Raw genomic sequence first — 14685 nt, 5'->3', positions numbered from 1 at the left:
TGATTCTCACCTCACAGTACTTTCTGAGGGTCACAAGGCCATGTATGTAATGGAACATCCCAGCCCAGGCAGGGATGCAGTAGACCACTCAGTGTCCCATTCCCTCAGTCTAACATCTAGAGACATTTAAGTTTTGTCATTGGAAAGGGGTCTTCTTTCCACTTAGTCTCTGCTTTTCCTTTCTTTTCACCAACCTGAGGCTTCAAGAAAGGTCTTTGACCCAGTTTGGAAGTAATATAAACACAAGAGTGACTAATTTGTTCTCTGATCAGATAGCTTCAGTGCACAGACCAGGCAGGTAGATTATTTCATTTGGTTGTTTTTGGAAGGTGCAGGAAGGATAAACAATGAATTGTGACCAAATCCAGGTTCAGGACTTCAGGGAATGAGATTTGTCCTGTCCTATGGTGCCCAGAACAAAATGCAGTCAGTGTCATGTGGAAAGAGAAAAAGGAACTTAGTGTAAATTAATAAATAGATTTAGCATGTCCATCTTCTATTCTTCATTGAGTACTCTGAGTATGTAATCAAAGGAAACCACAATGTGGACCAAGTGACATTTTCCAACCCGGGTACTATTTTCATTTGTGTTTCCTTTAACCTTGGCAACTATGGGCCCAGCTATATTGGGGACTTGGACCAAGCCCCTATGGCAGCCCTGCATGTAGCTGAGGACTCAATATCCTGATATGGAGACTTTTACACTATTCTCAGATATGCCAGCAAATTTCTAACATACCATTTTGAAACAAATCTTGAAATCACAATAGCAATGAAACCAACTGATTCCCTGATTCTGGAATTGTAATTAAAAATCTATCATATTTTATGTAAGTATAAAATAAATGAAAATAGCTTCTACCATGATTCTGCAATGAGTTGGAAGGTAGAAATAGAATCTGAATGACATGTCACCTAGAGGTTTGTCCTCCAACTCCAGCAGAATGGCCCTGAGAAGTATAGGTCTTGGAGAATCCATTGTTCCTGTTTAGCTATTCATAAGGACCAAAGCTTCCCCTGCATATTAATAGCCCACATCTCAGGTTTAAATGAGAACCATGAGTAATTTTTACTTTGACCATCTCTCTAAAAGCCATAGCACATCTCCCTGAAAAATTTCTCCCTTGTCAGTTCTCTGTGAATAGCAGCATCTAATATCTGTTTATTTTCTTAACTATTTCAAGAATTTTGAAATGACTTCATAAAAATGAGATGGATTCTGTTTATCTTAAGCCTTTTATAAGTGGAATTTCCAAATGCTTGCCTGTGAGGAATCTCAAAATCAGATGTGCTTGTTCCTTATCATTCATATCCATTCCATCACAGACAGCTCTTCTGTTGAGAAAATGAGCCAGGATGAGGGCGGTGGCACTGTGGTCCTTAGAGGGGAGATCTCACCTGTACCTCCCTCTGCACTCAGCCCTTTAACCTTTAGCTACATCCATCAATGGTGATGTGACAGTGACAGAATATTCCTGAGATTTCAAGGAATTGTTGGAGTGTGTGACATACGTCCCTGGCACAGGAATATGCTTTCTTCTTACTGCAGATTTCCCAACTCAAAAATCCTAGAATTATTTTATTTACTTTTCCCCAGCTGAAGCTGGACCTCTTTGAAAGGATACCATGCTTTCAGGACACATAAATAATATCCCTTAATATCTAAGTTCCACCATTTATTCAGATGATCTGAGAAAATTAAAATGAAAAAAAATTTAGCTCTCCAAATCAGACAGAAACCTTTTAAAAATGTGTTTTCTACTTTAAAAAGCATATAACATACAAGGAATTTTTTTGGATTGTGGTAATGCATACATACATCAAACCATCACATTGTACATCTCAAATATATACAATTTTTAGAAGATTTTAAAATTTTATTTTATTTGATATTTTACAAAAAAATGCAAATCTGAAACTTAAAATTTTTCATAGAACTTCTTACCCTCAAGAAAATATCCACTAGATTGAGAAATACAAAGAATTATAAAGAGTTTCAGTTACGAGACCAAGTTACAACATGCCTTTTCAGGGAGAATAAAATAATGGTTGACGAAACTGGTCACTTAAAATGAAATACTTTCTAGCTAGGTTTGCACCAGCAAAGTACAGAATTAATATAATTATTTCTTCTTTCCATCACTACTTTCCCCACAGTCCCTTTCCTACCTCCTCTACCCCAAAGCAAAGCACCTCTGCTTGTTTTCTTGGAGATTTTAGGGAAAATTTTTCTCTGGGTAAGAGCATGGATTTCAGAATTAGAGGTGTGGGGAGTGAGAGAAGAATGGAGGAACTTTGGATTATGTAGAAGGAAATGAGAGGGAGAGGTGTGTGAAAAATGGTGGAATGAGACAGACATCATTACTATATGTACATGTATGATTACACGAATGGTATGAATCTACATCATGCACAACCATGGAAATGAAATGATGTACCCCATTTGTGTACAATGAATCAAAATGTAGTCTGTAAAAAAATTAAAAAATAATAATAATAAAAAAGTTCTGGATCAAATTCAGCACTTGCTAAATATATGAACTTGGAAACTTGAATAGCCTTCAAAGCCTTGGCACTACAAGGTATGAAATGGGGATAATAATAGTACCTAACCCCATACAGATGTTACCATAATTAAATGAGATTAACACATGTAGATGCCTTGCCAGGCACAGTAATTGTTTCACAACAATAATCAGGAGGAAAAGGATCACTGTACCACTGTAGTAGTGTTTGCAGCACATATGTTCATGTATCCTGTCATTTACATAGCCTCTATTGGAGGCTGGTGATCAGGTAGTAGGTACAGTAATTTTTTCACAGATGAGGAAATCTCAGAAAGGTGAAGTCACTGGCTGGGGTCCTTAATGATCATTGGTGATTGTCTTATATAAGGTTGGATTTTATGATGGAGCTCTTTATGTTTGCCATTGTCTGTAGTGACTCACTGCTGCTGTTTTCCTACAGGTGACTATCCTGCACCAAGAGCTGTTCTCACAGGCCATGACCATGAAGTTGTCTGTGTTTCTGTCTGTGCAGAACTTGGACTCGTTATTAGTGGTGCTAAAGGTAAGAAGTCATTTCTTTCATTTTAACTCTTTAGAAAATGTACCTTTTTCTCAAAGCTGTGACTTACATGGTTTATTTCTTCCAGGAGACTCTCTGTAGACAAATGAAGTCCCTAGGTTCTTTGTAGCTGTTAAGCTTTATTATTAGCATTTACTACTACTAATATGAAATATGTAAAAAGTTTACGTGGTATTCGTGGTCACCAGCCATTCTAACCACAACACTGGTAAATTCAATTGCAATACATCCATGAGATGCAATTAAAAAGGACATTTAAAAGACAAAGGGAACAATCCCTGATGCAATGGGGGGCTTTGTGGGATCAGGTTGGGCTTGGATCCACCTTCCTCTGCAGGACCCTTACTTTACAAGACAGGCCTGTGGTAGAGGTTGGTGGAAAGGAAACACGATTATATGGGGTTCTTTTATCTCTTTGGAGAAGAAGTATCATTTTGGGGAAAAAAATAATCAGGAAACCTGGGTCCCAGTTTTGACTCAGATAGCCTGATGTTTGAAAGAAAAAAAGACCAATATGGCAGGAGTGTGAGAGGGTGTGGCAGAGTCAAGGAGAGGAAGCTGAAGAGGCGGGAGCCGCCATAGCACAAAGGTTTACATTTTTTACTTTCAATTTGGTGGACCATCATTAAAGGTTTTAGTCAAAGTCATGGGATGATCAGATTTGGCAGTAATTCTGGCTGCATTATGGAGAATGAATATAGTGGAAAGGCCAACAATCATGTTTTTATTTTCACATCTTAGTATGAAAGAGTAGATAACAAAGAAAGTAACATATGTAGGAAAAAACATATTAGTTTTCTATAGGCAGAAAGCATTAGAGGTGACTGATTGCTGTTTTTAATTTTTTTCCCCTAATTTTCAGTAGTTCATACTTTACTAATCAGGAAAAAATTAAGTATATTTTAATAATGTCACTTACTTTGTAATTATGTCTGTTCAAATTAATTGATTGAAAATAAAAATATAATTCATCCACATATTTTTGCCAGCTCCTTTGTTTTGTTTTGTTTTGTGTGAAAAAGGAGGCAGACAGTAAGTACTAAACTACATCAAGCAGTTATTTTCATGAATTTGACTAGTGGGTTTTTAATCTTAACACAATTTCATTAATTGATTGAAAATAAAAATATAATTCATCCACATATTTTTGCCAGCTCCTTTGTTTTGTTTTGTTTTGTGTGAAAAAGGGGGCAGACAGTAAGTACTAAACTACATCAAGCAGTTATTTTCATGAATTTGACTAGTGGGTTTTTAATCTTAACACAATTTCTACAAGGGCAAAAAGCAATTAGGCCACTCCTTTTATAATCTTGCCTTGCTGTAAATTTATTTAAAGACAAAAGTGCTTCTGTAGTCTGAATTAACTTCTTAATTTTGCTTTTACATTTCATGTATAGGTATAGACTACAGAAAGTTGTAAAACTTACTTGGCTTAATATGATTTATGTAGTTACAGCTTTAAAACTTTGATGCCACTCAAGATGACTAACAACTGTTATGATAATTCTCAGACTTTCAGGAAGATATTGAAAGCACATTAGGAATAACGTTCTGGGAAATACGATCTTCTTCACCTAATTTATGAACTTTGTCCTTTTATTATGAATATTCCCTGACAAAGGAAAAGACAAAGTGTTTACCCCAAAATACAAGTGTTAACCATAAAAAGTGAAGGGCATTGTAGATTGTGTGTGTGTGTGTGTGTGTGTGTGTGTGTGTGTGTGTGTGTTATTAAACAGTTACTGTTTGCTTTCTTCAAATCTAAGCTCAGTGCTTGGCTCTGGCCAGCAAACCCCTTTCCTCTTCTGTCTTCTTGGAACAAATCTAAGTACTGCCCAGGTAAGGTTTTCAGTTTGGTAAAAGTCGGCATACGATCTGGCATCCCTAACTGACCACGGACGTTGGTATCCCCACTCTGCAGAGGGTCCTTGCCTTGTCCACACCATCACTGGAGATTTGCTGCGAGCCCTTGAAGGACCAGAAAACTGCTTGTTCCCACGCTTGATTTCTGTATCCAGCGAAGGTCACTGTATCATATACTACGAACGAGGCCGATTCAGCAATTTCAGCATTAATGGGAAACTTCTGGCTCAAATGGAGATCAATGATTCAACACGGGTAAATCTGCATGTTCAGTGCTAAAAAGGATAGAAGCCAAAAGATTAAAAATTAGGTGTTTTATATTCATAATAGAACTTCTGTGGCATCCATATTAATGTGTTCTAGTTTAGAAAGTACATAAATTCATGTAGATTGATACATTGAACAAACCCCAGAATCCTTTAGTCCCAGGTAATTAACTCAGTGAATTAGACATCAGGGACAATAGCTATTGTTTGATTAGAGGGTAGGACCTTAAGGAGATTTTTTTTTTAAGTTCCTTTTACTTCAAGTAATTGTTTCTACACTGTACCCTCACAATAGTAAATGCACATTTATTGTTGAAAAATCCTGTCTTTACAATCCTAAACCAAATGACAAGTACCCACTTGCCCTCCATTCACAAATGAATTATAATTGTTGGTTTATCAATATTAAAAACCATTTTGAAATATGCTTCTGTCATTTGTTCTAAAATCTAGACATTTGGAATTTAACAAAACATCAAGTTACTTAATTCTCAAGTTCTTCCTAAATTAGATGAATAATATTCTCTTTGGGACTTCCATAATTTTGTAACTTAAACTGGTTTTAATAAGATCCTTTGTCTATGTAAGAACTTTGACAAATTCCAGACTGAAAATTCTGTGGCTTAGCTTTTAGAAAGCTTGAACAACTTGCTAAAAGAAGATAATTGTTATAAGGGAATAGACTATGTGCTTTTCAGTATTGACCAGTGATTGTGAAAAAATGGAAAGAAATGTGTGGTTTTCTGCCTTTTTCTGAAGGCCATTCTCCTGAGCAGCGATGGCCAGAACCTAGTGACTGGAGGGGACAATGGTGTGGTGGAGGTCTGGCAGGCCTGTGACTTCAAGCAGCTCTACATTTACCCCGGTTGTGATGCTGGCATTAGAGCAATGGACTTGTCCCATGACCAGAGGTGAGCCACGTCAGGGATGAGTGTGATCACTGAGAACTGCCATGGAAAGCTGGGCATTCTACCCAGGGTGGAAGGTGCTAGAATAAGATCCCAGTGTCCAGATAGAAGAAGGACTAGCACAGGAAAGTGTAAGATGAGAGGAGGAGTAAGTACTCTAAGAAGGATTCTGATAAGGAGAAAATAAGGAGAAACACCAGAAATGGGTTTGTTGAAGAAATCAGCACATCTTAAGGGCCTACGCCAATGTAGAACTTATTCCCGCAGTGTCTCTGTTCTCAGATCCTCACCTCATCCTAAACAGTTTCCCTGGCTAAGAAAGATGATGTAAAAGAAACATTTTTTAGCAGAGGTTGGCTTCAAGGTAAGGCCTGCTTTTAACTAATCAAAATGCATAGCATAGACTCTAGCTGTAACTGTCCCCCTTTTAAAAAATTCAAGGTGCTCCCTCATTATCTAAAACAATCCAACTCACCCCCTTGTTCTTACTCACCTGTTTCTCATTTATGTTATTTTGTTATATTTTATATATTCCCCTAAAATACTTTAATCCTTTCATGGAAAGAGTTTGCAGGAATATGAATTAATGAGCATGATGTTCTGTGGTCTTAACCTCACTTTCACAATATTTTATTATTTCCTAAAATTCATCTTTGTGCTTATTATGAAGTGAAAAGAATATGAAGAATATAATGAGTCTAACATTTCTAAATTTAAAAAATAGGCTAGAACCCTATAATATTAAATTAGCATGGGCTATCTCATTTTTTGCTATATATTTAATGGAAATAAGAAAAGTCTGCCAATCAACCTTTTTTCAACTATATGAAAATTTTTTATAATATAGGTTTAAAATATTTTAAATATTAAGACAGATAATAAATTTGACAAAACATCTTTACAATACAATAAAATGGTACTGAAATCATCAGGAAAAACAATGTAACTTAATTTAGTCTGGGGAATGGACATGTGGTCTGCAGCCAGCCTGTTTTTAAAGAAAATTTAAATTTATTATTATAGTATTCCAAAATACTGCAGTGCATATTTAGGAATAATTGGAATCAATTTACTGTGTAATTATTTGTATGTACATAGGTGTTCCTAAAGTGTTTGAAATATTTTGTTTTCTTAAGTGATTTAAATATTCTCCCAAATATCTATTCATATTTGTTTTGCAAACATTTGCTGCCACCATGAAAGGTGGAGTATTCTGCAAAGCACTAAGAATACACAATGAGATTACTAATCCCAAAGAGCTCACGTAATCATAATTTGAGCAAAGAAAGGAACACAATTACAGAAAAAGGAAGTGATCAAGTCCTTCTGAGGACTGGAAAGGGCAGGACAGATTTCAGAAGATACCCACCCATTCATCAGGCTTGAACAGAAAGCAGATGAAAGAGCACATTCGAAGTTACAGTACCATGAAGGGTCTCTAAGATACAGATTAGGTTTCTATTTCTATTTTAATTTCATTCTCATTTGTATTGTTTTATAATCTGCCTGATATATTGGGAAAGTAGTGCATGCATAGAAATTATGACTTGATAGGTAAACACATATTGGGGATAAATACTGAAGAAGCATTTATCTGATGAGTGGTGGAATTCACAGTTATATAACACTTAGGCTAGACAGGTGGTTAGAGCTCCCCATCAGTGGCGGTGAGGCTGGCTGGAACTGTCACAGGAAAGAAGCCTTGGTGCTGGATGGCTGGTTGAAAGACAGAAGGGAGAGAGGGGAGGGACGATCACAAGATCAAGAGCTAGACAGTGGCTCAGGGTGCATGTCAACTGTTGAGGGGTTTGTGATGCCTCCTGCTGTCATCCAGTAGACAAAGACACCAGATCAACAAGGAGAAATTGGCATCTGGGGCTTCAGAAAGAGCTGCCATTGCATAAGCCCATGCCCTAGAAGCTGTGTGAAGCGAGAGTTTAGGGGTGGAGAGATTAAAGAAGACTAAGAAAAGAAGGGTCAGAAAGATGGGGAGAGAAGCCAGAAATCCTCAGAGGAGCCAATTGTGGGCAGGAGGAAGTGAATAAGCATGAATGTGATTGCTGAGGCGGTAGGTGCCCAGGTGACACTGGAAACCCTGGTTCCAGTGGGGTTGTCTAATGTTCTCCAACAAGGCTCTGCCATCAGGAACGTGCAGGGCTGGTTAGGCTTCTCTCAGATGAACCCAAAAGAAATGTTAGGTCGGTCTCAACACAAAGCAAAGACTTAGTGAATTTTGAGATCAGGAAACCCTCAAACACAAAATAGCAGCCAACCACTCAGATGAGTCCAGACCTCTCTGAAATACTGTCTCTGCTTTTCCAGGACTCTGATTACTGGCATGGCTTCTGGTAGCATCGTAGCTTTTAATATAGATTTTAATCGGTGGCATTATGAGCATCAGAACAGATACTGACGAGAGATGAAGAACCACAAGCCAAGCTAAAGCCGAGGGCACAAGTGCGGCATGGAAAGGCAATATCTGGTGGAAAAAGCTCGTCCACGTCAGCCTCTGTACATCCCATCACACCCAGCAATAGCTGTACATCGTAGCCAGCGACCATTTTACTTTGTGTGTTTTTTCAGGACTGAACACCAGCTGCTACCAAGCAAGCTTGTATCATGTAAATTATATGACTTAGGAGATGTTTTGGTAATTATTTCATATATCGTTTATTGAGAAAAGGTTGTAGGACGTGTCACAAGAGACTTTTGACAATTCTGAGGAACCTTGTGTTCAGTTGTTACAAAGTTTAAGCTTTGAACCTAACCTGCATCCCATTTCCAGCCTCTTTTCAAGCTGAGAAAAAAAAAAAAAAACACGTTTGATACTTTGTACATCAGATGCATCTTATTTAAAGGGATACTTTTGTAAAAGTAAAACCTTGTATAAAGAACAAAAGTTTCTTAATTTTATTGTGGAGTTACAACTTGCATGTTCTTTACTCCTGATGTCTCAATGGAACAGGTGCATTCACTCTATGAAACAGAAAGATCTGTCCAAGGACACAGCTTGTACAAAAGGGTTGAATTTGGGCTCTATCAGTAATATTTGACATTTTCACCAAAATATGGTTTGCACTTTTTAATCTAAATTCATTCCTTCTAAGTGAAATTTGCTCATAAAGCATTTGGATACTAAGCCATTATTTGCCATGTTTGGTACTTTATACAAAGAAAATTCAGCCCTACCCTTTATAATTTGAAGATACAGCAGAAAGGGGGCTTAGGGATGAGGTCCTGGTTTTTATTGTATAAATAGGAGTCATGATCATTAGTTCCATAGTAATGACTTCCCAACACCTGGGAATCTCTTCCAGAGTCATCCCACTGGCTTAGTGTGTATACATTAGGGGAGGAGAATGATGCTAACTTAATTTTCCCTCTTTGGTTCTTGAATAGCTTAGTTTCTTTAATAACAGGTCGGACTTTATTACAACAATAACTGAAGTTATTCTTTTAAGTTCTTGTGAAATTCTCACCTAAAGCCACATTCTTAGCCTAAGGCTCTTCATCTTTTATGATACAAGATGATGGCTGTCAAATGATTTTCCATACCTTGTACTGATCAAGTTACACACCCAGGGGTATATACACTTTATTCATGTTTCTTCTTTGTATATTTGGTGACTGTATCGTCATAGATGTACATATTGTGTCGGTAGGGCTATGAGGCATGTTACAGGAATGTAATTTTCTCAGAATTTACACTCACTTGCAGTCATTTATTTAAAAAGATAAAACAAGATAATGGGTTCTTTGTATTGGCACTTTGCACCAGAAACATATCATTATTTATTGATGTGATTACTTATTTGTTATCCACCTTGTACTAGTAAGTTTTAGCACTGAATTATTCCTTCTTCATTGTTGTTTGTATTTATGAAACTCTGAAATTATGGGGAATCAGTGTAATGATTAAGTTATTCATCACCAGGCTGTAAGCAATATCTTGAGTTTATAGCTTAGAATTGGGAGGATACTGAACATCTGGAAGACAAGTTCATTTCATCTTAAGATCATGGTGAAATATTTTGGATATATAAATTCCTTAAGCTATTGTAACCATGTTTTATTGCAAAGATGTAAAATATGCCAGATGTGTGTGAGTTGGAAATCAAAAAAAAAAAAAAAAAAAGAAAATAAAATATGCAAAGAATTCACTGATTGTTTCACTTTTCATTGGACCCTTCAGTAACATGCATTCATTAAGTTGACATACGAGTTTAAAGAATCAGCATTGCCTCATGTAAGGGCCTAGCATCTAAGAACATGAAATAAAGTCCTAATGAGGTCCTGTAATTTGCTGAAACATGAGCTGCTCTGCTTGGCCATCTGGCAGGGATTTGGGGCAACAGTGACCACAGGGAAGCAGCCCTCATTGTTTATTCTGCATACTTCACTTTGGGGATTATTTTTAAATTGTACTCAAAAGAAGCTAACTGGTGAAGGATATGATAACTCCTGGCATTAATATTACCAAATTATGCTATGTTCATTTGAAACCATGCTTTGTAAAATTCATCATCAACCAAGCATTGCACAGGCAGGGACCCAGAGACCTAGAGGAGTCAAGCAGCTGCTGACCCACAGCAAGGTGGATGGCAGAGACATCAGCCATGCAATTTGGTGTGGGTGGTGAGGCAGCAGCCCAGGCAGGCACAGAACTACAAGTGATGCTGTATTCCTACAACCAAAAAGACTGACCCACCAGGAGCCCAAGAAAGGCTGGCTACTCTCACTGTCCATCCTATGCCCAAACCAGAAATCTGCCAGTCCTCTCAACCCAGACCTTCTTGTATCCTGTCAATCACTCCAACAGGCTCATCAGTACCTAAAGTGTCTTGAAACTGCTCTCTTCCTTCCAGCACCATCATCTGGACTGTCCCATAACCTGCTGACCAGTGGTTAGGTCTCTACTCTGATGCCTCTCATTCACACTCTACCTCTGCTGTTGGCTATACCACCAATCAAATGCTTCTGCTGGGCACCTTGCAAAGCTGATACCAATGCTTAAAGAATGGTATTTTTAATCTTTAGCGGGTAAAAAATCATCTGAAGAGCTACTTATAAAAGCAGAATCTAGGTGCCATCTGCACATATTCTGATGTGGTGATCCGTGGGCACATCTTCAGTAGCACTAATTTGAAGAATAAAGTCCAAACTCATTAAGGCACTGAAATCCATCAGGAGGGACAATGCCCTGTAACCTCACATTGCCCTCTTCCACCCACACATGTTCTCATCTGTTGCTCCCCCAGGGGACCACACCCCAGGGTCAACCCATCTATTTGCAAGTCCTTGAGAACCCCCTTGCATGCTAGTCCCTAGTGTTCTTCTGTGGGGCCTCTTCTCTGCCTACATCATCCCTTTTAGCTCCTTGTGACAAATTGACCTAGACCAATTTAGTCATATAGTCTTGCTTGGCAGGTAAGGACAGACCACAACTCCACATGCTCACCATATAATGATGATGAAAGCAACTTATAGGATTCAATTTCAGATGCATGTAGATACTTTTTAATAGGACACAGTTTAACCAGCAGGTACAAGACCATTCCAACTCTTCTATGAGTTTGGTGAAGTCCAGGGCTCTGCCTTTTTGGTAATCTGACATGTTTTACATCACAGGTACACCAAAAGCAGACACATCAGTATTCTAGAAATCATCCCATGAGCCTTGTAATGCCATCAGCAGCCATAATCGTCTGACCTAATCATTTAAACGTCGTGGGCACCAACCTAAGAGGACAGACTAAAAGCCTAGGTCAATTCTTTTACCCTGGTTATGGAGAGGTAGGAAAGGGCACTCAAATACTGCAGCCAGTGTATATTGAATTCATATATATTAAACATCACTAATTTCATCAAAGTCCATTTATCATGCTAATTTAGAAACCAGTAGTTCACCCACTGAAAAGCCGTCTTTGGCATTACTTTCCTAACTAAAAAGGCTTCTGGTTTCCTTTGGGTTTTGAGGTTTGGGGTCAACTTTGTTCCTGGAGTATAAACTTCAAATGTCCCTACAACATAGTATAAATTTGCACGTAAACTTCAAATGTCCCTACGATACAGTACAAATTTGCACACTATGTCTCCATCTAGATGCTTCAAAGTTAATTTCAACATCATTACCCTGAACTTTATCCTTACAGACCCAGCTCAACTAGTCCCTCCTCTGTGAAGCCTTTCATGACCACTGGGTTAGGCACCTCTTGGCATGTCCCTGTCATAGCACTGTGAAGGATACTGTTAGTGTTCTTGTCTCTCCTCCCCATAGCTGTGAGCTTCTTGGGCACAGGAACTCTTAAAAGTTGAATCCTGATCTAGGGTCGTAGCTCAGTGGCAGAGCACTTGCCTAGCATGTGTGAGGCACTGGGATCGATTCTCAGCACTGCATATAAATTAATTAATTAAAAAGGTCCATTGACAACTAAAAAAATTTTTTTTTTAAACTTGAATCCTTAGAACAAAGAAAATTTTCAAATATTCAGCAAAACTCGATAAATGGATGAATACCAGATTCCAGGGCAAAATGACAGAGTGGGCGGGGATGGCTGGGGCCCACAGCCTCCTTCCCATGCCCGAACACCCTGCAGCCTCACGTTGCCCTCTTCCACCTGCACTGTGGCACCATCCATAGAGCCTCAGGCTCCAGTTACCATCCACATCGTTTGTTTTCTTTTGAAGTTCTGAGCAACACTAAGCACAACTATTGCCAGTAAGGTGTGGAAGAAGAGACACTTACATTTCTTAATTACTGTTCTTCACCCACATTCATCCAGTTCGAAGAAAAGGAAACTGACAGATGCTTTGGGGTAAGAGCTTCTATTAATAGTAGTATTAGTAGTAGTAGTAATAGTAGTAATAGTAGTATTGTGTGGCCTAAGATCAGAATCTAAGAACTGGCTGGCTCACTCTAGAAATAACTTGTTACTCCCTTATAAGTTAAAATGAAGATAATAACAAGCTCCACTTACTATTGTTGAATATCAAAATGTGTAACATATGCCAAGCACGTAGCAGAACACCAGTTCTTGGTAAAGATGGTCATTACCTTCCACACTCTGGTGAACAGGTATTATTTTCAGCATCCCTCCCCTTATTTAACTGCTATGTATTTTCTTTGGAGAAACTTCTTCCCTTCCCTTGTGATTTATTGAGACTGCCAAGTATAGCCCATGATCCCCAAGACCTCAGGGCCAACCATGTCACTTTCCACCCTGAGCTGCATTTACAGGCCTATTCCTAGAGTTTTTATACTCTGGAGTGAAGAAGAACCATCTTCTTCTAGAGTCACTAACATGTCACTAAAAAATAAGGGATTTTTGTCAGCTCTATTTTCCATTACATAACAAACCCAGTGACAGTGGAAGAGAATGAAGTCATGAGAAATAGCAGCCTTGAGTTCCTGGAACCTAAATTGCCTTGGGATGTATAGATGTCCTAGTGCTGGATATTTGCTTTAGGTCAATGGCCTATAAATATTTGTTTCCTCCTCCCTTTAAGTTGTTCAAAACTGTATTTTTTTAGTGCTTGTGATCAAATCAAAGAACTTTCACATGGTACAGCTCCCTGCCTTCAACACCCTTGTCCTGCTCAGAAAAATGTGACACAATCCCAATTTGATAGGAACCTAAGCATATTCCCAGTCTACCCACTACCTGGTAATTCCATGCTTAGGAATAATCCAAAAGAATGCATGTCATACCTAACAGACATGGAACAAATTTTTGAGCAATTTTCTTCCTAATAACTAAATATTGATGCTGAGTTGAACAATTCAGACACTTGCCATAAAATTCCATTTACATGATGAACAAAACCTGGTGAAATTGTCTGTGCTATTAGAACGCTTAATGGTTACTGGATGTGTTGCAAGGATGGACTCATTTTGTGAACTTTCACTGATGATTTATGTGATTTTATGTGTGCTATGTTATACTTCAATAAAAAGTATGAGAGTGTGGGAGAAAATTTACACTAATACATTGTTGGTGGGACTGCAAATTAATACAATCACTTTGGAAAGCAGTATGAAAATTCCTCAAAAGACTAGCAATGGAATCACCATATGACCCAGCTATCTGACTCCTTGGTATTTATCCAAAACAACTAAAATTGGCATACTATATTGATAGCATGCATACAATGTTCATAGCAGCACAGTTCACCATAGCCAAGTTATAGAACCAGACCACGCGCCTATCGATAAATGAAAGGATAAAGAAAAAGTGGTATATATATACACAGTGGAGTTTTACTCAGCAATACGGTATGAAATTATGTCATTTTCTGGTAAATGGATAGAACTGGAGAGCATCGTGCTAAGTGAAATAAGCTAGACTCAAAGTCAAGGATCAAATGTTTAATCTCATATATGGAAGCTAGAGAGAAGAAGAAGAAAGGAATTTTAAAAGGGCAGGGGATATTACAAAAATAGAAGGGAGTAGAATGGAGTAGAAAAGGGGAGGGAGGGGGAGGCAAGGCAAGTCCTGGGGAACGTCACCCACCACATTATGCCATGTTTGTGTACTAATGTACCACGATGAAAACTGCTTATA

The 14685-nt window shown here is 38.2% G+C and overlaps 1 protein-coding gene across 8 annotated transcripts in view; it reads left to right on the top strand.

The window, feature by feature from the left end:
• Nucleotides 1-10284, top strand: part of NBEA (neurobeachin) — a 660252-nt gene extending 649968 nt beyond the window's left edge. For all 8 annotated transcript variants that reach the window (XM_079137358.1, XM_079137357.1, XM_079137359.1 and 5 more), the window contains 4 exons: nt 2968-3069; nt 5009-5205; nt 5976-6127; nt 8447-10284. In XM_079137358.1, coding sequence (XP_078993484.1) covers nt 2968-3069; nt 5009-5205; nt 5976-6127; nt 8447-8537 — 542 coding nt within the window. In that variant the 3' untranslated portion in view covers nt 8538-10284. The remainder of the gene's footprint in view (nt 1-2967; nt 3070-5008; nt 5206-5975; nt 6128-8446) is intronic.
• The last annotated feature ends 4401 nt before the right edge of the window (nt 10285-14685 follow it).

Source organism: Sciurus vulgaris (genome assembly GCF_902686455.1).
Source record: "Sciurus vulgaris genome assembly, chromosome: 4".
Classification (NCBI taxonomy): Eukaryota; Metazoa; Chordata; class Mammalia; order Rodentia; family Sciuridae; genus Sciurus; species Sciurus vulgaris.
This window is presented reverse-complemented; position numbering and strand designations above follow the sequence as displayed.